The 25,829-nt window shown below is 42.8% G+C and overlaps 1 protein-coding gene across 1 annotated transcript in view; it reads right to left on the bottom strand.

The window, feature by feature from the left end:
* The window catches only part of IPO7 (importin 7), a 43,456-nt gene extending 18,258 nt beyond the window's left edge, over window positions 1-25,198 (bottom strand). Inside the window, exons 1-4 of the mRNA XM_001507888.4 lie at window positions 25,007-25,198; window positions 7,726-7,807; window positions 6,107-6,260; window positions 3,550-3,708 (exon numbers count right to left, since the gene is read on the bottom strand). Coding sequence (XP_001507938.1) covers window positions 3,550-3,708; window positions 6,107-6,260; window positions 7,726-7,807; window positions 25,007-25,090 — 479 coding nt within the window. The 5' untranslated portion in view covers window positions 25,091-25,198. The remainder of the gene's footprint in view (window positions 1-3,549; window positions 3,709-6,106; window positions 6,261-7,725; window positions 7,808-25,006) is intronic.
* Window positions 25,199-25,829: the final 631 nt, after the last annotated feature.

The raw sequence follows: 25,829 nt of genomic DNA, 5'->3' as shown, positions 1-25,829 counted from the left end.
ATACACATTCTTCAGAGCCCAACAAATGCAACTAAATTCCTCAAAAGGGACAACCACCTGTGCCTGCTTAGTTCAAATATCTACATGACTTCCTGCACGAGAGGTTAGTAGGAATCAAGAACTCAGTTCTTCCAGAGCATGTATTTTTCACTCCACGTTTTAGAGAGAATGAGGCAGCAGAATTAGAGAACCCCCTTCCGACAACATGCAGCTCTCTGGAGACAGTGCTATGTAACGTCAGAAAAGATCGGGTGCTGCAGCAGATATTCGTTCATATTTATTGAGCGCTTACTATATGCAGGGCACTGTACTAAGCGCTTGGAATGCATGCAACGAGTGCAACAACCCAAGCTTTTCTCTAGATTGTAAGCCCGTTGTGGGCAGAGAAAGTATCTACTAACTCTATTACATTGTACTCTCCCTGACACTCAGTACAGTGCTCTGTACACAGTAAGCATGACTGAATGAGAGTCCTTAATGCTGGGTTCTGGCAATCCCTTCTTATATGTGAATTGGGTAGAGTAGTTTTAAAATCCCTTAACTGGTATTCAAATGGAGAAACCTTCGAACTAACTTCCTAGAGATTTGATTTGATAGCATTTGGAGATTCCTGGGGAGAGAGAGAGAGAGAGACCTGGCACACTCTCAGATCATTCTCCTTATATTGCGTAAAGCCCTTTTGAACTCCTTCCCACATTCTGATTCTTGGAATAAAAGTTCTTCTCAATGGTGGGGATGTGAGGCCCTCAAAACCAGGACTGGTCCAGATAGTCTGACTGACCTTTGTCAGGAAGCCCCGTATAAACCCAATCCTTTTGCAGGCCCTGGGAAATGTGGAGTCTGGTTTAGTTTCTGCACTGGCTGGTCCACAACTCAACCTTTCTCTAAAAAGATGACTTTATTTAGTGATACATATATACCTACATCTATAGATATAAACACACACAAAACTCCAAGGCACTAACATGAAACTGCCTCACAATGTATATTTCCCTTCTTGGTACTAAAATATCCTGTAGATCTAATCCGTTGGGTGGGTGGGGGGGAGGCGGGCTAGGTGGGTATGGACTAAAACAAGCATCCCAGAAAGAAGAAACATCATTCTCTGAAATAAAGCTTGTATTCAAATAGGTTTCAAATAGGGTTGACATCGTATAAGTTTACCACAAAGACTTCTGAATTCTGAAAGTGTTTCCCGAGGCAATTATCAAACCTACCATATAACAATTCCCCAAGGAAATCAGCTGCTGCACACTTTAAAATTCCTCAAGACTTTTAAAAAGAAAAATGGGATGGGGTAATCATGATTATGTGAAGATGGACAAATCACAAGTTGTACCAGTCAGATGAGCCCAGAAGCAAATTGTCATCTACATCCCCAAAACACCCAAGTGCAAGCTGGCACCAGGACCATTCCCAGAATCTATCACTTCAAATATTGTTACATATGCCATTCTCATCGCGACCTGCAAGCTGAAGAACCTCACCCCATGATTTGCTAATCACCTTTTCCTCATTCTGGAAGAGAAATTATTTTCACCCAAAACTGGTGAAGGAATAGGTCCGCTACTACTTCGTGAATTTGTTTCCAACTGGACCAAATATGAAAAACACCCAGAAGTCAACATTTCAACACTGTGACCAAATTTCTGCCTCACCACATATATACCAATTTTCACATCTATTCTACGTACACATCTCAGTTACTTATAGTGTTTCTAATTCTAGGCTTTTCAAAAACCTAATTATTAACATTACCCCAACAAACCTTTGCTGGTGCTAGTAAACACTCTTCCCTGGGCCCAGAGTTTGTTCTGTTAAGGTGGAGAAGATTACTTTCTCCTATTCTAAGGCTAGACTGCTCTAGGACCAAGATTATAAAAGATGAGTATCCCAAAGACAATTATCAAAGAGAGAGACCAGTCTTACATTGCCCTCCAATTAATCTCTTTCCCTACCTCATCAATGTTTTCTGGACTTAAGTTCAGCATCCCTTTCGGATCAACTCAATATACTCCAAGACATTCTGTCCGTGTCAGTCTCACTCTCTGTCCTTCTCCCCAACAAGAAACACCTCTACATAAAAGCCACGAAAACGCTTAAAGTTTCTTTATTAAAATGTCATCCTAGTGTGTGAATATATGTGTGTGTCTGTATTCGTATATACACAGACACACAACACAAATATACATACACACATCTACTTACTCAAGCTTAAGATAAGAAATAAGTTCTGAAAGAAGCAATTGTATATAACCACATCAAATATGGAATGTATTTTCAACTTTTACATGCAACTTTTTTGATAATTCTATTTATGGGCCTGTGAGAAGGTCTTTAAAAAAAAAAAACAAAAACAAAAAAACACCGGCCTGCATCATATATACCAAAGTTAAACTCTCTACCTTAGTTCCAGCTTGCAATGGGAACTGTTCTTCCTCCTCTCTGTCCTCCTCTTCCCTTCCCAGAGCTGCATCATGCTAGGTAAGGGGGAGGAGCCCAGCAGCAAGGATCACCTGAGGGCCTCAGGAAAGAAACCGCAAAGAAACAATCTACAAGTGGCACAGGAGTTGGCTCGTGTCTACAGTGTGTCGTTGGTCTCTGCTTCGCTCTTCATTTAGGAAAAACAAAAAAAGCCTCACCAACTTCCTTCAATCCTACCTTACTACTGTCCCTTCTTCCCCTCAATCACAACTAATCTTTGATCACCACCCATATTGTCCTTCTGTCTCTTCTTCCTTCCTCCTTTATCCAACTCTCTCATCCCTCTTTTCACTGGTTAACATGGAGTGAGGTCTCTGGACTAGAAGGTCAAGGGTCTAGAACAGTGCTCTGCACGCATTAGACGCAGTACATACTGATGATGATGATGACAAGACATTTCTGAAATAGATTTAGAAGAAAATTAACTGATGCACTTCTTTCTCCTTGTTTTAGAGAAAAATGAGTGGTTAACTTTTTCTAAAGTTTTCATTGCAACTTAGGTTTGTTCTATGAGTTTATAAATAAGCAGACAAAAACAGCCACATTAAATCCCCCAAATGGAAGGCCATTTAAAATCTTTTTTGGAAATGAATGGATTTCCAAGTTGTAACAGAAAAATTATACCTGAACCAAAGCCTAAACAGAGTTCTAGCCATCAATGTTCTCTGTCTGCTTTCTGAAATGACATGTGTAGAATGCCTCCCAACTTTTCATTAATCTTTAACAATGATTATTTGGCCTTTCTGTGGGCAGACAGTGAACATTTTCAGACACCCTTGACTTAAGAGGAATTCAAAGAGAAAATAAATCAACATGGAACAAATGACTCAGTTCAATGCTCTAGAAAAAGGGGGAGGGAAAAAGAGAAATGCTCATAACAATGAATTGCTAGTTGTGAGTAATAGGGTCTTAAAAAATAGCATATTGAATCCAACAGATAATTCGATAGTTCAAAGAGATTATAGCTACTGAAATACTTTATGACAAACAGCTTTGTTCTTTCCCTTCCCCTCCTCACACCCTTCCCAACAACTCCACAAACTCCAGGGAGAGCAAGATACTTACTCATAGTTTTTCACAAGCTGATAAAGGCAAAGGAGGATTCCAAGCCAGCAAGCGCTGTTATCAGACTGAAGATAAAAACCAATTTTGTCCACAACTGCAGTCCAGCGGCTGGGGTAATCATGTTTAATTATATGATGAATACACGTAGTAAGCTGGACCCTGGAAGCCAAGATGAATGCATTAATAAAAGTATTATTAGATACAAGGCAGCCCAGTCTGGTGGAGATACTACTAGAACTTGATATCCAGAGATCCCTCTATTGACTTGTGGGGACACTCCAGACAAGACAGGTAAACTTTCGGGTTTCCTCATCTCTAAGAGGGAAATTTTACTGAAAATATACTTTCCTTACCCCTCGTAATGGTCCGAGGGCAAATTAGATAACTGATGCAAATGCATCGAAACTGATGGAAAATGAAAGCTCCACATAAAGTCCAAGTAGCACTATTATTACAAAAATCAATGGAATGAATGACAAAATAGACTGCTTTCCAACCTTCTCTGATGATGGGCATACATAAGCCACGAGAAAACAAACGTTCAGGGTCACCTTCCCTGCAAGTGCCCATGGCAGTAAAATAAATTCTGTCTGACTCTTCTGTTTCTCATTTTTGGGGAGACCCTCAGTTTCACCTTCAATCATTTTTAATTGTGAAGGGGGAGAAAGGGTGGTAATGTTTGTTCCCAAGATCGCAACACTCCACGATGCGCAGAGCAGAGCGGCTTCCACGTCACACATCAATCTGATATTTGGTAGTAGAAAACTCTTAAGTTCAGGTTTTAACTTTCTGCTCAAGGACTGTTCTCCCTGCATATGGAGTGCTTCGTGCACGACTTTCTCTAAAAGGAAAAATCTTCCTGATTTGGAAGAAAAGCATCAACCTTGACTGTCTGCTGCAAGTGTGTACACAGATATATAAGAAATGCATAAGACTATTAAGTTAACTTGGACTGTTTGGGGATGGAAGAAATTAAATGCAGACTAGCAAGGGAATTGATCAGTGGCACTGAGAGCTTACTGTGTAGAAGACCACTGTACCAAATACTTGGGAGAATATAACAGAGTAGGTGGACATGATACCTGGGTTCTGGTCCTGGCTCCACCACTTGTCTGCTGTGTGACCTTGGGCAAGTCACTAAACTTCTCTGGGCCTCAGTTACCTCATCTGTAAAATGGTGACTACGACTGTGAGCCCCATGTGGAACAGGAACGGTGTCCAACCTGATTTCCTTGTAACTACTCCAGTGCTTAGAAAAGTGCCTGGCACACAGTAGATGCTTAACAAATACCATTACAAAAAATCAATCCCTTCCATCAAGAAGCTAGCAAGGGAGATGGATACTGAAATACATTACAGTTAGGGGAAGTAACATAGTATAGGGACATGTACATAAGTGCCTAGGGGTAGAGACTGAAGTGAAATGGAGAAGAGAGGGAAAATAGGATGGTTAGATGAGAGCTTAGTCAGTCCCCCAGACTCTAAATTCCTTATGGGCATGGACTGTGTCTACCAATTCTGTAGAATTTTACTCTCCCAAGCAACTAGTACAGTGCTCTGCACACAGTAAGTACTCAATAAATACCATTAATTGATTGATGGCTTCCTGGAGATGTGACTGTAGAAGGGCTATGAAGAAGGGGAAGAGTGGTGATCAGTCAGATAGGAAAAGAGAGAGTCCACTGTGAACAATGCTTTCTTCTCCCACTCCATTTTTACTTGAAACTTAAGATAAGGTTAAGAATAAAATCCCCAAGCAGAGTGCAGTAAGGACTGAAGTGGGGGTAGAGAGAGGAGGCAGAAGAGTCGCAGGAAAGCTGATGAGGTAGTCATGGTGGGCTATGAACAGAACTTGGATCAGCACAGCAGCAGTTTAGTTGGAGGAGAGGGCCTATTATAGAGTCGTTGTGACAGAATTTGGTGACATTAGATATGTGGGTAGTATGAGAGAGATGAGTCGAAGATAATTGTGGCATTTGTTAAGTGCTTACTAGGTGCCAAACACTGTATTAACCACTGGGGGAGATACAAGATAATCAGGTCCCATATGAGGCTCGCAGTCTAAGGAGGAGGGGGAACAGGAATCGAACCCCCATATTGCAGATGAGGGAACTGAGGCAAAGACAAGTTATATGGCTTGCTCAACATCACACACCGGACAGGGAGTTGTTCTGGCTGTTAAATTTGTCCTGTTAGTTTATCTTTATCTTCCTCAGCACTCAGCATATAGCAAGTACTCAATACCATAATTATTATTTCACTTTATCAGACAGAAGCGAGACCTGCCGACCTTCCCAGTGAAGCAAATCATCTCACTTTGGGAAACCCTACAGGTAGTGGTCATAGAGGAAGCCAGTGTGAAAGGGTCCAAAAAGTTAGCTTAAAAAGTGTTAGCAAGCAAAGTCCCAAGTACTGTATACCCTTTTCTAAGCCTATCCCCTATCCCAAGTTCTTTAATGCAGCAGTCACTATCAAAGTTTGCTTTTATGCTTCTCCAAGGGAAAAGCGAACAAATAAAAACCTGACCAATTTATAAGAATCAAAACAGAGTGAATACCTAATGAGTTCAGGGGAGTGGATAATGGCTTCTACAATATTTTCCCGAATGCAGTGTCGATCCTCCTCTGGAATTGTGTAGGGGGGCATTTCCCCTGGGGTCGTTTCTCGATCGGGCCAATACTGGGTTATCATATTTTTCAAGTAAATAACTCCTGAAAGAGAAGAGCAGAACATTTTAATGTTAACATTCATCATTTTAACCTGGACTCTAATTATTGTAAACAATTTGCTAGCTCCCACAAGCTTGCAAATTAGTTTTACAGGGGTAACCTCTGACCTTTGAAGTGCAAAACATGTACCACTTCCTCCCCAAAACTGTTCCTCCTGCATCCCAGGTTAATTTGAGGGAAGTAACTAGTTGAAAGATTCATCTTAATTGATCATTTTTATCTGATTTTTAAAATTAGTTTCTGACTCCTTAATAAAGTTTTAAAATTTCCTAAAGCTGTCACAGAAGTTATCTTAAATTCAAATGCATTTTAAAAAGGAAGTTACTTTGTTCAATGGATTATAGATTACCAGTGTTTGTCAGCACTCAGACTGCTGCAGCTGCACAACTCTTCTTTTTTTTGGCAAACTTAATTCAAACTGCTTATGTGGCAGAGTACAAACTGCTAACGATGCTTTACGTGGGCAAAAGAGAAATCCTTAAGTATAAATGTATAACTAGACTATCCAATAATGATCCGAATTAAAATTATGAAATTACTGGGTCGGATGTGATAGGTTTAGCATTAGTCTGAGGAATACTGCTCCAGTTTTAGAAGAGATTGCAAATTTGGTTTGTTTTCCCCGTTTTACTCAGAGTGATGTATTATTTTGGTCACTTTTTAAAAATCTAATGTAGTATACATCACTAAAAGAATACAGGGATCTCTAAAATTAAGATCAATTGATTTTGCTAATGAACACTCTCCTCCAGTTTTGGATTTCAGGGCTGTGGGCAAGACCGATAATCTAGGGCCCTTTCCGATTCGGCATTAAATGATAGGGTTCCCTGGACCCCACCCTCATTTCAGAATTAGGACCGGGGCAACTGCTTCCTTTCCCTGGAGCACTGATTCCTGTAGGAAATGAAATATACTTTGGTCACCTCCATTCTCATAGTAACAAGTTGCAAGGAGATTTGCTCAATTAAAGAATAAGATAAATGAGTCCCCCAAAATGTAAGACTTTCCAATGTCTCAATGTTCATACACCCTGAAGACAATTGTACATCCAAATTGTACATTCCAAGGACTTAGTACAGTGCTCTGCACAGAGTAAGCGCTCAATAAATACTACTGAATGAATGAGCAATTGGATAAACTGACTGGAATCATGCTCCCATTTCTATAGTCTGTCTTCTCGTTTCCTTTTTTCCAAACTTCATGCTGCAATTGAAGTCTCGATTTTTCTCTCAAAAAAAGCCATTGGTTTCTAAAATTCTTTATTGTAACCATAACTATAAACTTTTCTGGTTGAAACCCTGAATCAGACCACATCATTGGTCAGCAAAGCTTTCTTTACTTATGGAAATTACTTTGGCATAGCTCAATTCACTGGGAGAACCACTAACCAGGCCTCCCAATACACCTCAGCTTGCCAGTTATGAACCTTTTGCCCCAACAAACTTGCCTGCCTGTCTCACTGGTAAATCCAGTTGCTCCGACATGGTGATCTGAAGCAGAGTTGAAACAAAGTTCACAGATTTGTGAGCCTACAAAGCAAAGAGTAAAGAGTATTAGGAAAACATTTTAAACTTCTACAAAAAAAATTCAAGAGTATTTATGGAGGTTATGCCAAGTACACAAGACCCATGGGATTACGTAAAGAACATATTAAAAACCTCGGTCTCTTAAATTTTTCTTTCCTAACACTGGTTTTTGTATTTAAAACAGACTGGGACATGAGATGGTCATTAGAGCAAGGTGGAAGATTGAGGGGGCCCTGCCAAACTCAGCAACCTAAAATGATGCTAGGCCAATATGAGGAGGCTGCAAGGTAAAGAAAGGGCAAAACATTTACTATCTATCAGTCAATGAATGATATTTATGGAGCACCTGCTACTCCTGCCTCTGGCCCTCTCACTCAAGAGTTTTCGAGTTCTGTCCGCCAATTCGGAGAGCTGAAAGTCAACTTAGAAAGCCCATTCATAAAGCCTGGAAATTCAAATGTTATCCTAGTCCTCTTGTGATTTTTAATAAAACTTAATTAACAGGAGTGGTGTTTTATGGCAAATCAAATTTCTGTGTTTATTTCCCAGAAAGAGTCTAGTTAGCCTGGAGCAGGTATGTTGTAATATTCATTGCCATGTCACTTTGAAAACATGACTAAGTATGGGGTAGTCATACCTGCTTTATTGTTGGAAGAGCTCCAACTTTATTCAACTCATAACATTATTGCATGCCAAATTTTCTTAAATGGAGTGTGATTGAGATAGTTATGGCATTTATTAAGTGCTTATTAGGTGCCAAGAGCTGGAGCAGATGTTTGATTATAAGACTTTCACAGTCCTTTCCACAAAACCAGCCTGTCTTTCCAACCAGATAGTCTAAATTTCTGGAGTAATTCACAAGAAAACATAAGAACCATATTTATGAAGTCTAGGGCAACAAACATGTTTTTGTAAACCTCAAGTGTCAAACTGCCTAGGCTCCAGCGAGGTTCATGCACCTCACATGCTCACAGCTGGAACACAAGGAATATGATGTTATTCATTCATGCAAATTACCAAACTGGACAGGAAAAATGAAAATGTGAAACTTGAAATTACTTTAACATTACATCCTGTACCAGAACATCAAGATATAATGGTCACATGATCAATTGTATTTTTTGAGCACTTACTGTGTGCAGAGCACTCTACCAAGCGCTTGACATGACTAATGAACAATTTCATTTGTGTTGGGAGGATGTGCAAGAAAGTACTGGTGAAATCAATTCTGTACCAACTCTACCATGAACGTAGTCATAATCACCTACAACACAAATTCATATTGACATGCATAACCTACTATAAGCACATGTAAGAATCCTCTTCCCCTTCCACATCTGTGAGTTCTCTCTGCCATTTGTCTGCTGTGTGGCCATAGGCAAGTCACTTCACTTCACTGTGCCTCAGTTACCTCATCTGTTAAATGGGGATTGAGACTATAAGCCCCATGTGGGACAGCGACTGTGTCCAACCTGATTACCCTGTATTTACTCCAGTGCTTGGCACATGGGTGCTTAATAAATATCATTATTATTATCATTGTTATTAAATTTTAAACTCCTTGAAGGCAGGGACCAAACCTAATAACTCTTGTACTCACACAAGCACTTACTACAGTGCTCTGCAATCAATAGGTGCTATATAAATACTATTGATCCATTTTTAATAATGAATAAGATTAAGCGTAGACTAAGTGTACCCAGCCTTTTAAATTCATAATGTCCTAAAAATTAGAGGTATCAGGATCTTATTACCTTTAAATGGAGATAGCGGGTCTGTAGTGATATAAAAACTTCACTGAAGCAATTTCTTAATGTTATAGGTTTAGTATATTTTTCAGCCTTGTATGTTGTCTTATCTTCTTATCTCATCTTCCCTCCCAAACCCTGTCCTCTCCCTGACTTTCCCTGGACGGCACTACCATCCTTCCCATCTCACAAGCCCATAACCTTGGTGTCATCCTTGACTCCGCTCTCTCATTCACCCCACACATCCAATCTGTCACCAAAACCTGCCAGTCTCACCTTCACAACATCAACAAGATCCGCCCTTTCCTCTCCATCCAAACTGCTACCTTGCTGGTTCAATCTCTCATCATATCCCAACTGGATTATTGCATCAGCCTCCTCTCTGATCTCCCAGCCTCCTGTCTCTCACCACTTCAATCTATACTTCACTCTGCTGTCTGCTGTAGAAATATCTTTCTAAAGAAATGCTCTAGGCATGTCACTCCTCTCCTCAAAAATTTCCAATGGTTGCCTATCAACCTCGGTTTCAAACAAAAACTCCTCACTCTTGGCTTCAAAGCTCCCCATCACCTTGCGCCCTCCTACCTCACCTCCCTTCTCTCCTCCAGCCTGCACACTCAGCTCCTTTATAATAATGTTGGTATTTGTTAAGCGCTTACTATGTGCCGAGCACTGTTCTAAGCGCTGGGGTAGACACAGGGGAATCAGGTTGTCCCACGTGAGGCTCACAGTCTTAATCCCCATTTTACAGATGAGGTAACTGAGGCACTGAGAAGTTAAGTGACTTGCCCAAAGTCACACAGCTGACAAGTGGCCGAGCCGGGATTCAAACCCATGACCTCTGACTCCAAAGCCCGTGCTCTTTCCACTGAGCCATGCTCCTTTACTGCTGATAACCTCCTCACTAGACCTCATTCTCGCCTGTCCCACTGTTGACCCCTGCCCCACGTCCTACCTCTGACCTGGAATGCCCTCCCTCCTCACATCTGCCAAACTAACTCTCTTCCCCTCTTCAAAGCCCAACTGAGAGCTCCCCTCCTCCAGGAGGCCTTCCCAGACTGAGCCCTCCCTTTCCCTCTGCCCCTCCTCCCCTCCCCATTGCCACTATTCCCTCCCTCTGCTCTACCCCTTCCCCTCCCCGCAGCACTTGTGTCTATTTGTACATATTTATTACTCTTTTATTAATGTGTATATATCTATGATTCTATTTATCTATTTTGATGATATTGACGCCTGTCTACTTGGTTTGTTGTCTGTCTACCCCTTCTAGACTGTGAGCCCGTTGTTGGGGAGGGACTGTCTCTATCTGTTGCCGAACTGTACTTTCCCAGTGCTTAGTCCGGTGCTCTGCACACAATAAGCGCTCAATAAATACGACTGAATGAAGAGCCAAATTTGGTCCTTAGCACGGAACCTCATGTACAGAATATCTGGGAGGACAGAGTAGCTAGTCAAGCTGACTTCCAAACTTGCTACCCTTGCAAATATCAGATGATTGGCAAACCAGCCAATTAATTAGTCAAATGTTACATGAAATTATCCTGCATTTAATGCACTAACTCACTTAACTCACAATGAAATGTTAATGCTGAGAAAAACTTCATTTAAAAGAAAGAGGAAATGTCTTTTCACTTTATTGGAAGATGATGACATTTGAATATCAATTTCTCACTAAACTGGAAAACGCTGTAATCTGGGTGGCCACGAATGTTGAAAGCACATCTCCAGCTGTATGTAACTGACCAATGGGCTGGTGAGATATCAAGTAACTCTGGCATGTGGATTTTCCATCAGTCACCAATTTAGCCATTATAAAGTGTTTACAATAAGATCCAAACCTCCTAAACAGACAATAAACCAGCAGATAAGGCATGCCCCATTTTGCCCCTCTTCATCCCCTTTCTTTGGAGGACCCATCCTTTTGAATTGCTTTAACAACCAATACTCCTGCCACTGAGATGTTAATGACTGTAAAAAAAAAAATCACGTTTTATCAAAAATTCATTCAATCGCATTCAATGGCCGCTTACTGTGTGCAGAGTACTGAACTAAGTGCATGGAAAGTACAATTAGGCAACAGAGACAGCCCCTACCCAACAAAGGGCTCACAGCCTAGAAAGGGGAGACAGACAACAAAACAAAACAAGTAGACAGGAATCAAAATGTTTCTAGCACAGTACAGTCTGGGAAAGAGACTGGCAGCAGTAGGAGCTGGACCCCCTTACACTGGGTCACTGGGTTCTGGCAAGGCAAGAGAGAAGCCACCCCCAGCCACCCACACAAAAGAAGTTCGCATTGGCTCCTCTTCCACACCGGGAATACCAGTAGCAGCAGGTAGCCTGTCGGGAAAGCCATGATTGTGGTTGTGGAACTGCTGGAATGAACCATGGGTTGCCTGAGAATCTGCTCCTCTTCCCTTAGTGCACTATTCCGCCTAATCATAGTCCTCGTCTCCTAGATTTTTGTTTTCCTCTTTCCTGATAAGTCTAACTCCATTCTCCTGCCCCTTACTCTTCGACTGTGAGCCCTTTGGAAGCTAAGGACGGTGTCAAATTCTCAACCATTTTTGCTTCCTACCATTTAGTTCGGTGCTCTGCATACAATAGGTGTGTGTTATTACAACCACTATAGGGCTGAGTCAAATTTTTCTCAACATGATCTGACTTTCTGACTGTTAGAGACCCTAAATTACTTGATGAACACATGTCATTCACAAATGTAGGTTAGCCTTGAGTATCCCAGTAAACAAATCATGATACACAGTAAACACAGAGACCCATAAAAAAACTGTCCCTCTTGAGGGCCAGGGACTGTGGTCAATCCTCACCTGTCAAGTTAACCTTCCTGGCACTTTTACTACTAACTACCACTTCTCTCCCTGCCTAGATCACCACTGAGAGAAGCAGCAAAGGTACTGGGAGAGAAGCACTGGTCCCTGAAACCATATATCTTTGCTTCAGACATCCTTTCACTACCTGTTTTTAAAAGAACACTTTGGGAATTAGGGAATGTTCATCCAAAGCGCAAGTCTAGCTGGATAAAACATCGATGTGGTTAACAGAAGAAAACTATTATACACAAGTGTGGGATATGGGTCAAGGTGTTTGTACTAGAATGTAAGTTTCCTTTACTGTGGAGTTTGGCAAAAATGCAAACTTGTATTACATCAATACAATGTCTAAAGGTTAACTATTATTTATACAGAAACCAGGTAGGAGACTTGAAAGAAATCAAAAGCTCCGCCTCAGACGATAACTGGAATGAATGGGGAGGGGAAGAGGGAAACACTGTGGAGATTCACGTATCCTAATTCTTGCTATGGTATCTCTACATGGAGATGACATAGCCCTAAGGAAGTGGTTGGGGTAAAGAAATCAAAAGTACTGGGAGAAAAATAAAAATTCTTACAGATTCCAAAATCTGCAGTCCTTCTGCCATATTGATTTAAATTTCTTTTTCGTTATACCTGCAAGTGTCAAATGAGCTACTACATGAATTTGGCATTAGTTTTAAAAGATATTGAACTGAAACAATATACAAAGCAAATTGAGGGATGGGAACACAGGCTAAAGCAACGTTTCTACGTTTTTGGTTACTAACACTCCTTCGTTGCACTTTTGAACATATTTTTATACTCTACTGCTCCCTCCTACCCGTTAACTGATTTTAGTGTCTCCATCTTCCACTAGCTTGTAAGGTCTTCCACGGTAGGGATTATGCTTGCTAACTCTACTGCATTCTCATAAATGTTCAGTACAATGCTCTGCACATAGGTATGTTTTAACCAGAATGCTGAAAGGGAATTTTCTATCAGCAACACGAGTCCATCTGGGCTTGGGGTGTCAAGACATTGGAAGATACTGCTTCAGCAAAAGTGTGAAATGACCCAACCAGTGACTACTGCACTATGACACCCTTAACATGGGGTTTCCCATTATAAGAGAAGTGGGTGTACCATTGTTATCAAAAATACGCCCCGAAAAATTGAGTACGTATGGTATGGCTCTGTGGGTTTAAAAGAAAAGTCGACAGACTGTAAGCAATTTGAAATTTTGATAAACGGGATTGCTTAAAACAGCTTGCACGTTTATAACACCTCTTGAGTTGCATGTGAAGTAGCGGTGTATCGGGACCCAGTTATGCTGTTGGAGAAGATTTTAGGAAGGTGAGTTTTGAGTGCTTTATTTAGAGGACCAAAGAGGTATAATTTCCTGAATGGGAAAACGATGGTGAGAGGAGACTAGAGGTTTGACTATCTGGAGTGGAGCCGCAATCAAGAGAGTAGAAGATGAGAGCTACTAGGCAGAGCGGAATCAAACTGCAGTGCTTTGATACCTATCAATCAGTGTACTCTTGGGAGACATGCTTCCTGCCCTTAAAAGGCTTTGTCAATTTATACGTGGTAAATGCAAACCCTGTCCTCCCGAGTTTCCCATCACTGTAGACAGCACCATCCTTCCTGTCTACAAGCCCATAACGTTGGGGTTATCCGACTCATCTCTTGCATTCAATCCACACATTCGATCTGTCACCAAATCCTTTCGGGTTCAAGCTTCACAACATTGCTAAAATCCACCTTTCCTCTTCATCCCAATGGCTGCCATGCTAATCCAAGCATTTATCCAATCCTACTTTGACTACTGAATCGACCTTTTCCCTGACCTCCCTGCCTCCTGTCTCTCCCCACTCCACAATCTACTCGGCTAGAGAAGTAGTGTGGCTTAATGAATGGAGTAGGGGTCTGGGAGTCAGAAGAACCTGGGTTCTAATCCTGACTCCACCACGTGTGCTGTGTGACCTTGGGCAAATCATTCAACTACTCTGGGTCTGTTTCCTCACCTATAAAATGGGGATTAAAAGTGTGAGCCCCATGTGGGACAAGGACTGTGTCCAACCTGATTAACATGTATCAACCCCATGTTAGAAGAGCACCAAAATAAGCACTTGATACATATCATAATTATTATCATTCAAACCATTTTCCACACTCCTCAGTAACTTCGAGTGGTTGCACAACCACCTCCACATCAAACACAAACTCCTTACCACTGACTTTAGAGAAGCTGCATGGCTTTGTGGAACGAGTACTGGCCTAGGAACCAGAGGACCTGGGGTCTAATCCTGGCTCTGCTACTAGTCTGCTGGGTGACCCTGGGCAAGTCCCTTAATTGTGCCTCTATTCCTTCACCTGCAAAATGGGATTCAATACCTATTCTCCCTCCCACTTAAGACTGTGAGCCCCATGTGGGTCCTATCTTTGATCTACTCCAGGACTTAGAACAGAGCTTGGCACATACTAAGTGCTTAACAAGTACTTTTTTTTAAAAGCACTCAGTCACCTTGCCTCCTCCTATTTACTGGACCCCAATCTTTCGCCGCTAACCTCCTGTCTGTCCTGCCTCTGGCACTGACTCCCTCCCATCTCATATCTGACAGATGTCCATTTTCTCCATCTTCAAGGCCTTATGAAAACACATCTCCGCCTGAAGGCTTTCCCTGACTAAGCCCTCATTTCCTTGCCTCCCTCTCCCTCTGCGTCACCCTTGCTTTGGATTTGTACCCTTTATTCACTGATTCTGTTGTCTTATACTCCCCAGGCACTTAATTCAGTGCTCTGCAAACGGTAAGCGCTCAGATATGATTATTGGTGACACTATGACTAGCAGATGAATTGGGCACAAACTGAATTTTCAAATCAAGAAAGACTGATATCAAAAAGTGTTATTCAAAAAGCTTCCTGGGAACCCATGTCATTTTCAAATGTTTTAAGACAGTTCACCTTCATATTCCCATTAATTTGAAGGCCGAATCCAGGATTTACCGAAATGCATACACATCAATATGTATGCAGGTGAATGCTCTTATACTTTTTTATTTCCAGACAATTTACTTTATTTATTTATTACTCATTTGTTCCAACTGAAAGAACTTTAGTATTTGGCATTTGCTTAATTGCAATTACCTATGGGGAAAACACCTTAAGAAATCCAAAATGAACTGCAGGACATTAGCACAAACATTTAAGGACAAAATCTTTTTTTGGCTGGTTGCTTTCGTGGTTTACTTTAATAACCCAAACACGCATCTTGTATTCATAAGGCATACAGATGTTCTTCATACACACATTCATATCAAAATATGAACCCAAATCAAACACCACAGTCTATTCATACCATTATTTTACTGCAATTAATTCTGCCATGATTATTTTTCAATGATTATCATAATGACATTTAACTTTATAAAAATTAGGGAAACTCCCAAGTGGCAAGAATCTGCTTTCATTCCAAAATTTCGGCAGCACAACCCATATTGAATTATGCAGAATGAAACAGAAAGATTTGCTGGTTACAAAAGGCTTTGGCGCTAATGCAAATGAAACTGATCTTGAAACTGCAATATATTGTGGCACATCAAAATATGGCAAATTAATTTCTAATGCTACTCAATGATGGTAACAACTGTATGGAACAGAACTGCTTTTTCTGTAACTTGCAATCTGGCATGAGCTACGAAGATTTTCTCTTAGCTCTTGTCGTGAGCTCTCTTGTCTGCGTGTTAGACTATCTTGGGACATTCCCAATGACCGAAATCCAGAGTAATTATTACTTTTATTATTATATTTGTTAAGCACTTACTATGTGCCAAGCACTGTACTAATAAAAATAATAATGTTGGTATTTGTTAAGCGCTTACTATGTGCAGAGCACTGTTCTAAGCGCTGGGGTAGACACAAAGGAATCAGGTGGGGCTCACAGTCTTAATCCCCATTTTACAGATGAGGTAACTGAGGCAGAGAGAAGTTAAGTGATTTGCCCACAGTCACACAGCTGACAAGTGGCAGAGCCAGGATTTGAACCCATGACCTCTGACTCCAAAGCCCATGCTCTTTCCACTGAGCCACGCTGCTTCAAGCACTGCGGTAGACACTAGATAATTACATTGAACCCAGTCCCTGTCCTACCCAGGGCTCATATCAGATGAAGTAAAATGAGGCCCAGATGTGAAGTGACTTGCTCAGGGCCACCCAGCTGACAGATGGTAGAGCCTGGATTAGAACCCAGATCCTCCCAGGCCCTCCTCTCTGAAGCAGCGTGGCTCAGTGGAAAGAGCCTGGACTTCGGAGTCAGAGGTCATGGGTTCGAATCCCAGCTCTGCCACTTGTCAGCTGTGTGACTGTGGGCAAGTCACTTCACTTCTCTGGGCCTCAGTTACCTCATCTGTAAAATGAGGATTAAGATTGTGAGCCTCACATGGGACAACCTGATGACCCTGTATTTACCTCAGTGCTTAGAACAGTGCTCTGCACATAGTAAGCGCTTAAATACCAACATTATTAATAACATTATCAAAGACAAAATTATACCAGTGTGGTGTCTGGAGCATAGTCTCCATGAGCATTTCACTATTTCTGGTCATGAAGATTTTTCTCTATAGGTAAGGATGCCTTTCCATAAATGTTAATACAGGAAACACTCCATTATCACTAAGGCTTCACACTTCAAAAGAGTGCACACAGAATGCATTAGCACATACTTTGGACTATGGCGGTAATATTTGCATTAAATACAGCTATGGAGGTAAAGTTTCCATTCCATACATTTCCTACTTTAATAAAGTCAAAAATGGCACAACACACATTTTTACCAATGGTGTTCATTGAAGACTGTACAAAGTACTTGGGAGAGTACAACACAGTTGACCGACGCAATCCCTGCCCACAAGGAGTTTACAATCTAATGAGGTTTATAGTAAAATTCTAAGTAAACTCAGAGCTGGCCCTCTGTTATAGGAGTTTCAATGTCTACTGTCTTCTGAAATCTCTCTCCCACCCCTCAAATCTTCCTAAAAGTAGATTTCCAGGTGATGGCTTCTCTTGTGCCAGAAAGAAAGGGCACCAAAGCTCAAGTTCTGGGAAATTTGACTTTCTTTACCCAGTTAAAACAATGCTTTTGGAAAGAACTTGAATTAAAAAAAAAAGAAGCAATTTTATATACAGGCACTCTGCAAGACCACAGAATATCTAATATTGGATAAATATATCTGGGGGTTACCCATTTCATAGATTACCAGATTTGGAGAGGAAGTTCTAGAAATGAAGATCTCTAGTCTTCATTAAGTTAATTTTTCAAGTAACTGCTAAGCAGAACACGAACAAATTTTCAAATCAAAAGAAAATATGAAAACATTGAACACTTTCAAGAAGTAAAGTCAGATTGTATAAGATTTTAACACTGATTCTAATTTTTTTCTCCTTTTATCAATATCAATGGCATTTATTGAGCACCTACTGTATGCAGAGCACTGTACTAGGAATTTGGGACAGAGTTTGTAGACACATTCCCTTCCCACAGTGAACCTGCAGTCTAGAGGGGAAGACGGGACATTGCAACATCAAAATACTAAATTTACCATACATGGGAACCAGCATGGCGTAGTGGATAGAGCCTGAGCCTGAGAATCAGAAGGTCAAGGGGTCTAATCCCGGCCCCACCACTTGTGTGCTGTGTGACCTTGAGCAAGTCACTTCACTTCTCTGTGCCTCAGTTACCTCACCTGTAAAAATGGGGATTGAGACTTTGAACCCCACGTGGAACAGGGACTGTGTCTAACCTGAGTTGCTTGTTGTATCCACCACAGCAATCAGTACAGTGCTTGCACAAAGTAAGCACTTTACAAATACCACAGTTATCAATTAATATTATAAATGGGGAAGCACTAGACCAGAAACAGAATTAAGCACATTAAATGCCCACAGGTTTCAGAACAGTTGTGCGTATAACATACACCAGCATACTGCTGGATGTTCAAATTTGCTACATTAATCTTGTGGAGGGAATAATGAGGGTTTTCTGACTTCACTTTTCCAAATTTTTCTTTCAATCCTCATTTTTTCCTGCTGCAAAATGACTAGGACAAAACATTTCAGGAGATGCAAAAATAAAGCAACAATGGCAGGACCAATTTTTGAGACATGATGCTTTTTGTCTCCCTCATGCTATTATACTAGAATTACTACGGCATCAGAATAGATTATACTTTCCCAAGCAAGTCAATGCAGAATTCTAAATCATCAATGTTCAGTGTATCCATTTTAAAGACTTCAAGTGGCCCTGTCAGTCTAATGGGATTTTTTTAAAGTGTTGATTCTGTCATTTTACTGAGTACAAAGGCCTATGAAAATCAACCTTCTAAATCTTCAATTCCCAGTTAACTCTCCAGAGGGTACAAATTACATATAAAGGAGATGAGGGAGAAGCAGCATGGTCTAGTGGGAAAGGGCACAGGACTGGGAGTCAGGAGACCTGGGTTCAAATCGCAAGTCTACCCTTTCCCTGGTCTGTGACTTTTGGCATGTCACTTAACATCATTGTGCCTCGGTTCTTCATTTGTGAAATGGGGGTTAAATACCTCTTCTCCCTCCTCCTAGTACAGTGACCCCCATATGATATAGGGCCAATATCCAATCTGATTATCTTCTATCTACCTCGCACAGTGCTTGGCACATAGTAGACCCAAGTATTATTAACCATGATAGGCAAAAAATCAAGCCCTAAAAGTACCAGTTTTTAAAAAGAAGGGCAACCTCTTCTAATTAAATAGGCTCATTCTACCTGGCAATGTCATCAAGCTCCTCTAATGCTATTCACTGTCTTGTTTGCTCTCCGCCTCCTCGCCCAAGCCATCTCTGCTACCCCCCATTTTCCTACCCTTGTGTCCATACCTCCCCTCCAAGCATCTTTCTCACCTTTCCCCCTCCCTTGCAACACTCAGGTACAGATTCTTTATACTATTCTTGCTGCCCTACAGTCCTTAAGAACATGGGGTAATTTATTTTAGTGTCCAATTTATGTTAGTGTTTGTCTCCCCCTATAGACTGTAAACTCCTTGAGGGCAGAGGAGGTCGCTACCAACTCTTGTACTGCATTCCCCCAACCCCTGACTCCAGTCCCCAACATATAGTAAGTATTCAATAAATATCAATGGCTGATTGACAAAATTGTCACCTCCTTGAAGACAGGGATCTTATCTTCCAACTCCATTGTATGCTCCCAAGTTCTTGATACAGTGCTCTGCACACAGTAAGCATTGAATTCATACCACTGATAGTTTTGAACTCTCCCCACTACATTCATTCAATTGGTTGAGTGCTTACTGTGTGCTGAGCACTGTACTAAGCGCTTAATATATCTATATATCCACCATATCCACTATATGACCAGCAGAACACTACTCTCCCCCATTTTCAAGGTTCTACTATAATTGCTTCTCCTGGAGGCCTTCCTTGACTAATCCCTCATTCCCCCATCTTAGTTCCACTCTTTACTGTATCACCTATGCCATGCATTAGGTATTCTCCTACCCCCACGCCACAGCATTTATGTATACCTCTTTACACTCTATTACTTCCCCCCTAACTGTCATTTATTTTAGTGACTGTCTCCCCCCTTTGGATCCTTGGGGCAGAGACTGTGTCTATTAACTCTGTTGTATTCTCTTAAATGCTTAACCTAGTACTCCACACAGAATAAGGGCTCAATACTACTGATTGATAACGAAATTAGGCTCATAATTTCATTTATATCTTTGACCCCCAGCCTCTCTTTAAAGTCCCAAAATATGAGGTTACAGAAGCAAGATTTTTTTTTGTACTCAAGCTGAAGGGATGCTCTGGAGGTCAAATACCACTTTTTAAATTAAACACACATAATACTACTCAATCACTGTACTTACAGAGCACTTACTGTGTGTAGAGCACTGTACTAAGTGCTTGGGAGAGTACAATAGATTAGGAAGGCAGGAGTCCACAAGGAGTTTCAAGAGACACTACACTGAATTGCTTTCACTTCCTCAAAGCACAATTTGGCAAGGCCAAAATTCTTTGCTTCCCCATTTCTAGCACACCAAAGACTTTTCTGAAGGTCAGTATTTCCAAAAGTATCAAAGACTCCCTCATCATTTCCTTTCCCCATTCCTTAAATTTTTATGTTTCCACATCGGCTGCTCCATCCCCACATTTATCTCTCTCTCAACAAAGATGATAAGAGGAAGGAGTGCAACAAGATCTAAGAGACCACAGTTGTGGGGTTCCTTGCAGCGCTCCTAAACTTCTCCCAGGGCCTCTGATTTGAGAACACTATTTTAAAGAATAGAACTGTCTGTCCATGCAACATTAAAAAAAGGAAAAGGGGAAATTCACCTCCAAACAATTTGAATCGTTCCTCCCAGGTATTGATCAGTAAATGTCAATGGAAGGGAAGACTGGGTAGAACCCAGGTTTCAGCAGAAAATCTCATCATTCTTTTAAAATAGCAGTTATATATACTAAAATTGGTTTTGCAAAGTAGTTAAACCAAAGGAGTGCGATTCATCGCCCATGTCAAAATAGGTAAGATCTCATCCCAACTGTCATTTCTGGAAAACCTAACTTTATGGCACTCGGTTTTGCAGGATAAAATAGAAATCCTTTCTACCTTAAAAATGAGTTGGCAAAATCATTTCTTGCCTTTAGGTAGCCAAAGATAAAAATAGACAGTGAAGCCCAAGTTCAATGTAGAATGTCATTTCTTTTAAAGACACAGGAATCTTTGTGAATACAGGTATATTCGATTTTATTTATTCACATTCCACTACTCATGAATAGTTTTATGTCCTATTTCCCCATTAGAGTGTAATCCCTCGGCTTCTGTTGTTCTCTCCAAGCTTAATACAATGCCTTGTTTAGCAGTTCAACATACAACATTACTATCTCCCAAGGTGACTTTGAAGCATTTGAATCTTTAAAAATCTTTTATCCTTTGTATGTGGGACTGATAATATGTTGTCTTATTCAAAATGACCCTTACAAATTAAAAAGAGTGGCCCACTAATATCAGCAAATACTAATCTAATGACAGAAAGCCATCCTCCACTTCTTGCTTTTTGAGCTGTAATGAACCTTGCCACAAGTATTCTTAGACTGAAAAATCCTTGAGGGCAGAGTCCACATTGTGTATGTTCCTCCTAACCCTATCACATTTTGACTGCTCAGTTCAGTATTAACCAATGCTGCTGCCAATGAGTCAATATAAGATGTGATGATTCACCTAGCTAAAGGAAGTCGGAAAAATATTACAAGCATTTATCACTTCTTTTATTTCAAAGATTCATTTGAATGAAGAACTGATTAGAAGAAATAACTTCTTCTAGGAGACACATTTAATAATCACCCCAACATTTTACATGGGTATGATTCCTCTAACTCTAAGAGACCTAAGAGGTTTGTAATCCTTGAAATTACTGAACTATACTCCAGAAGTTAAAGAATTGAGCGATATTAAGCTTAAAGAACCTAGGGTCATAGACAGTTTCATTGATACATTTTTATATTCAAGTGAAATCTGAAGTGACATACACAAAAAAACGGACGTCTGGATTTTCAACTTGAGCACAGGTTAACAATGGTGATGCTTAAAATTAGAACGCTTCCAAATTTACCAAAAGACTCAAGCCAGTGGAATTTCATTTGGTTTTTTTAGTAGGCCCGTAAGAGGAATGAGAAATTCAACCCTGGATGAATGAGACAACTACCAAAAACTCCTGCTGAACAACACAGTGGGTTAGAAGGGGAAAAAAAAAAAAACACTTCATGCCCTACACCTGTACAGCACAAACTAGAATGTCAAACCACTTCTAGACGCAAATTCAATCCTCACCCCACATCCTGACCTAGAATAGAAGGGGGTGCCTTATCTGCCTTCGCAAGATCGAGCTGGGTTTTTTTTTCCCCCTGGGACAACCATCTGATCCAACAGTATTATTATCCATCAAGCAATCAGTGTCGTGGTGTTTGTTAAGCGTTTAATGTGTATCAAGTCCTGTTCTACGCACTGAGGTAGGTGCAAGTTCATCAGGTCGGAGAGTAGAGTCCCACAGTCTAACATTACAAAATCAAAGTTTCTCAAACTAGCTAATTGGGGGGTGGGGAGGGGTTGAAGGGGCGTTGACCCAAGTGATCTCCCACCCGGAGGGGCTGGATAGGCATGGAGTCCCCTCTAAACTGTGAGTTTACTGTGGGCAGGGATTGTCGCTCTTTATTGCTGTACTGTACTGTCCCAAGCGTTTAGTACAGTACTCTGCACACAGTAAGGGCTTAATAAATACGACCGAATGAATGACTACCTCATGGCATCCTTCTGAGCCTAAAACCAAGTTGCCCCCCCCACCGTTGGGGTAGCTAGGCCTGGAGACACGTGATAGGGACCACCAGAGGAGCCAAGTCATCCAACAGGGCTGTGGATCCCTTCCTCCCTTCACACCTGCCTTATACTCTACTCTAGGGAAGCGGCATGGCATAGTGGATAGACCATGGGCCCGGGGGGTCAAAAGGTCATGAGTTCTAATCCTGGCTCAAGCACTGTCTGCTGCATGGCCTCAAGCAAATTACTTCTCTGTGCCTCAGTTCCCTCATCCGTAAAATGGGATTAAGACTGTGAGGCCTCTGCAAGACAGGGACTATGTCCAACCAGATTTGCTTGTAGCCACCCCAGTGCTTAGTACAGTGCCTGGCACATAGTAAGAGCTCAACAAATACCCCTATTATCCTCCTCTATGCTTCAGTTCCCTCATCTGTAAAATGGGGATTAACACTGTGAGCCCTCTGAGGGACAGGGACTGGGTCCAACCTGGTTTGCTTGTAGCCACCTCAGTGCTTAGTACAGTGCCTGGCACATAGCAAGAGCTTAGTGAATACTATTATTATAATTATTGTCTGTGCCTCAGGTACCTCATCTATAAAATATGGATTAAGACCCTCTGCAGGCAAGGGACTGTGTCCAACCCAATCTACTTGTAGCCACCCCAGTGCTTAGTACAGTTCCTGGCACCCAGTTAGCGTTTAACAAACACCATTATCATCATTCTTTGTGCCTCGGTTCCCTCGTCTGTAAAATGGGGATTGAGACCCTCTGAGGGACAGACACTGCGTCCAACCTGATCTGTTTGTAGTCACCCCTGGCACACAGTGAGTGCTTAGGAAAGAGTATTATTATTATAGTTATTATTATTATTATAGAGATAAGCCGTGTGGCTCAGTGGAAAGAGCCCGAGCTTGGGAGTCAGAGCTCATGGGTTCAAATCCCAGCTCTGCCACTTGTCAGCTGTGTGACTTTGGGCAAGTCACTTCTCTGTGCCTCAGCTCCCTCATCTGTAAAATGGGGACTAAGACTGTGAGCCCTCCGGGCACAACCTGATGACCTTGTATCCTCCCCGGCGCTTAGAGCAGCACTTGGCACAAAGTAAGCGCTTAACAAATACCAACATTACGGTCAGCTGTGTGACTCTGGGCAAGTCACTTCGCTGTGCCTCAGCTCCCTCATCTGTAAAGCGAGGATGAAGACTGTGAGCCCCACGTGGGCCATCCTGATGACCTTGTATCCTCCCCAGCGCTTAGAAGAGCGCTTTGCACATAGGAAACGCTTGACAAATATCAACTTTATGATTGTCAGCTGTGTGACTTTGGGCAAGTCACTTCTCTGTGCTCCCTCATCTGTAAAATGGGGACTAAGACTGTGAGCCCCACGTGGGATGACCGGATGACCTTGTATCCTCCCCAGCGCTTAGAACAGCGCTCTGCACAGAGTCAGCGCTTCACCAATACCCACGTGATTCTTATTGTCAGCTGTGTGACTCTGGGCGGGTCACTTCTCTGTGCTCCCTCATCTGTGAAATGGGGCCGAAGCCTGTGAGCCCCACGTGGGACACTCTGGTTAGCTTGGTGGATCTACCCCAGCGCTGGGCACAAAGTGAGCGCTTGGCAAACGCTCTTATTATTCTTATTATTGCAGTGATTATTCTTGCCTCTCCCAGGCCCGGGCGGGTTTGGGGGGTCCGGTCCTGGGGGTCGGGTCAGCGGGCCGGGCCGGGGGTTCCCTTCGGCCCTGTGTCCGTCCTCTCCCGGTCCGGTCCTGTCCTGTCCGGCCCGATGGGGTCCGGCCGCCCTTGTCTCCTCAGCCGGCCATTGGGGGCCTCCTCCGCCCATCCTCAGATCCCCCCTAGATCCCCCCTTAGATTCCCTTCAGATCCTCCCTAGATCCGCCTCAAATCCCTCCACATATCCCTAGATTCCCCCCCCCCCCCAAATCCCTGCTCGGATGCCCCCAAGATCCCCCTCAAATCCCTCCTCGATTCTCCCTCAAATCCCTGCTAGATTTCTCCTCAGATCGTCCCCTAGATCCCCCTCAAATGCCCCCCAAAATCCCCTTCAGATCCCCCTCAAATCCCCCCTCAGATGCCCCCCAGATCCCCCTCAAATCCCCCCTAGATCCCCTTCAGATCCCCCTCAAATCCCTCCTCAGGTCCCCCCTAGATCCCCCCGAGATTCCTCGGCAGATTCCGCCCCCCGCCCCCGGCCCGTGGGCCCGGTCCCCCGCAGGCCCCGGCGTCCTCCCGCCCGCCCGCCGGCCCGTCCCTCTACCTCATTGAGCTGCCGCTCGGCGGCCTCCCGCAGGGCCGGGTCCATGGTGCCCCGCAGGGCCTCGATGATGGTGTTGGGGTCCATGGCGGGCCGGCGGGAGCGGTCGGGGTGGGGCTGGGCGGCCAGAAGCGCCGTTCGCTGCGCACATGGACCCGCCGCGCTCAGCAGCGGCAACCGGCGCGAAAGGAAAGAGGAGCGCCGAGGCCCCGGATAGAGCCTCTTCTCCTCGGCGGGGAGGCGGGCCGCGCGACGGCCACTTCCGCTCCGGCGCCCGCGCCGCCCGATGGGAATTGTAGTCCTCCCCCCTCCCCTCCCCGCCGCTCCCGCGCGGCCCTCTGGGAATCGTAGTCCCCCGCCGCCCCCGCGCGGCCCTCTGGGACTTGGAGGCCCCGCAAGGCCCTATGGGAACTGTAGTCCTCGCTCCCTTCCCCGCCACGTGACCCGGTGAGCGACAGCCGCCCTGGGCGGCCTCGGACGCCCGAAGGGTGGCTGTGGCCTGTGGCATTTGGGACCTTATAATTCATTCATTTAATAGTATTTATTGAGCGCTTACTATGTGCAGAGCACTGTACTGAGCGCTTGGAATGGACAAGTCGGCAACAGATAGAGACAGTCCCTGCCCTTGGACGGGCTTACGGTCTAATCAGGGGAGACAGGCAGACATGAACAATGGCTATAATAATAATGTCAGTATTTGTTAAGCGCTTACTATGTGCCGAGCACTGTTATATTTTTATTACCCTATTTATTTTGTTAATGAGATGTACATCCCCTTGATTCTATTTACTGCTAGAAAGAGCCTGGGCTTCGGAGTCAGAGGTCA

Source organism: Ornithorhynchus anatinus, chromosome 3, assembly GCF_004115215.2.
Source record: "Ornithorhynchus anatinus isolate Pmale09 chromosome 3, mOrnAna1.pri.v4, whole genome shotgun sequence".
Classification (NCBI taxonomy): Eukaryota; Metazoa; Chordata; class Mammalia; order Monotremata; family Ornithorhynchidae; genus Ornithorhynchus; species Ornithorhynchus anatinus.
This window is presented reverse-complemented; position numbering and strand designations above follow the sequence as displayed.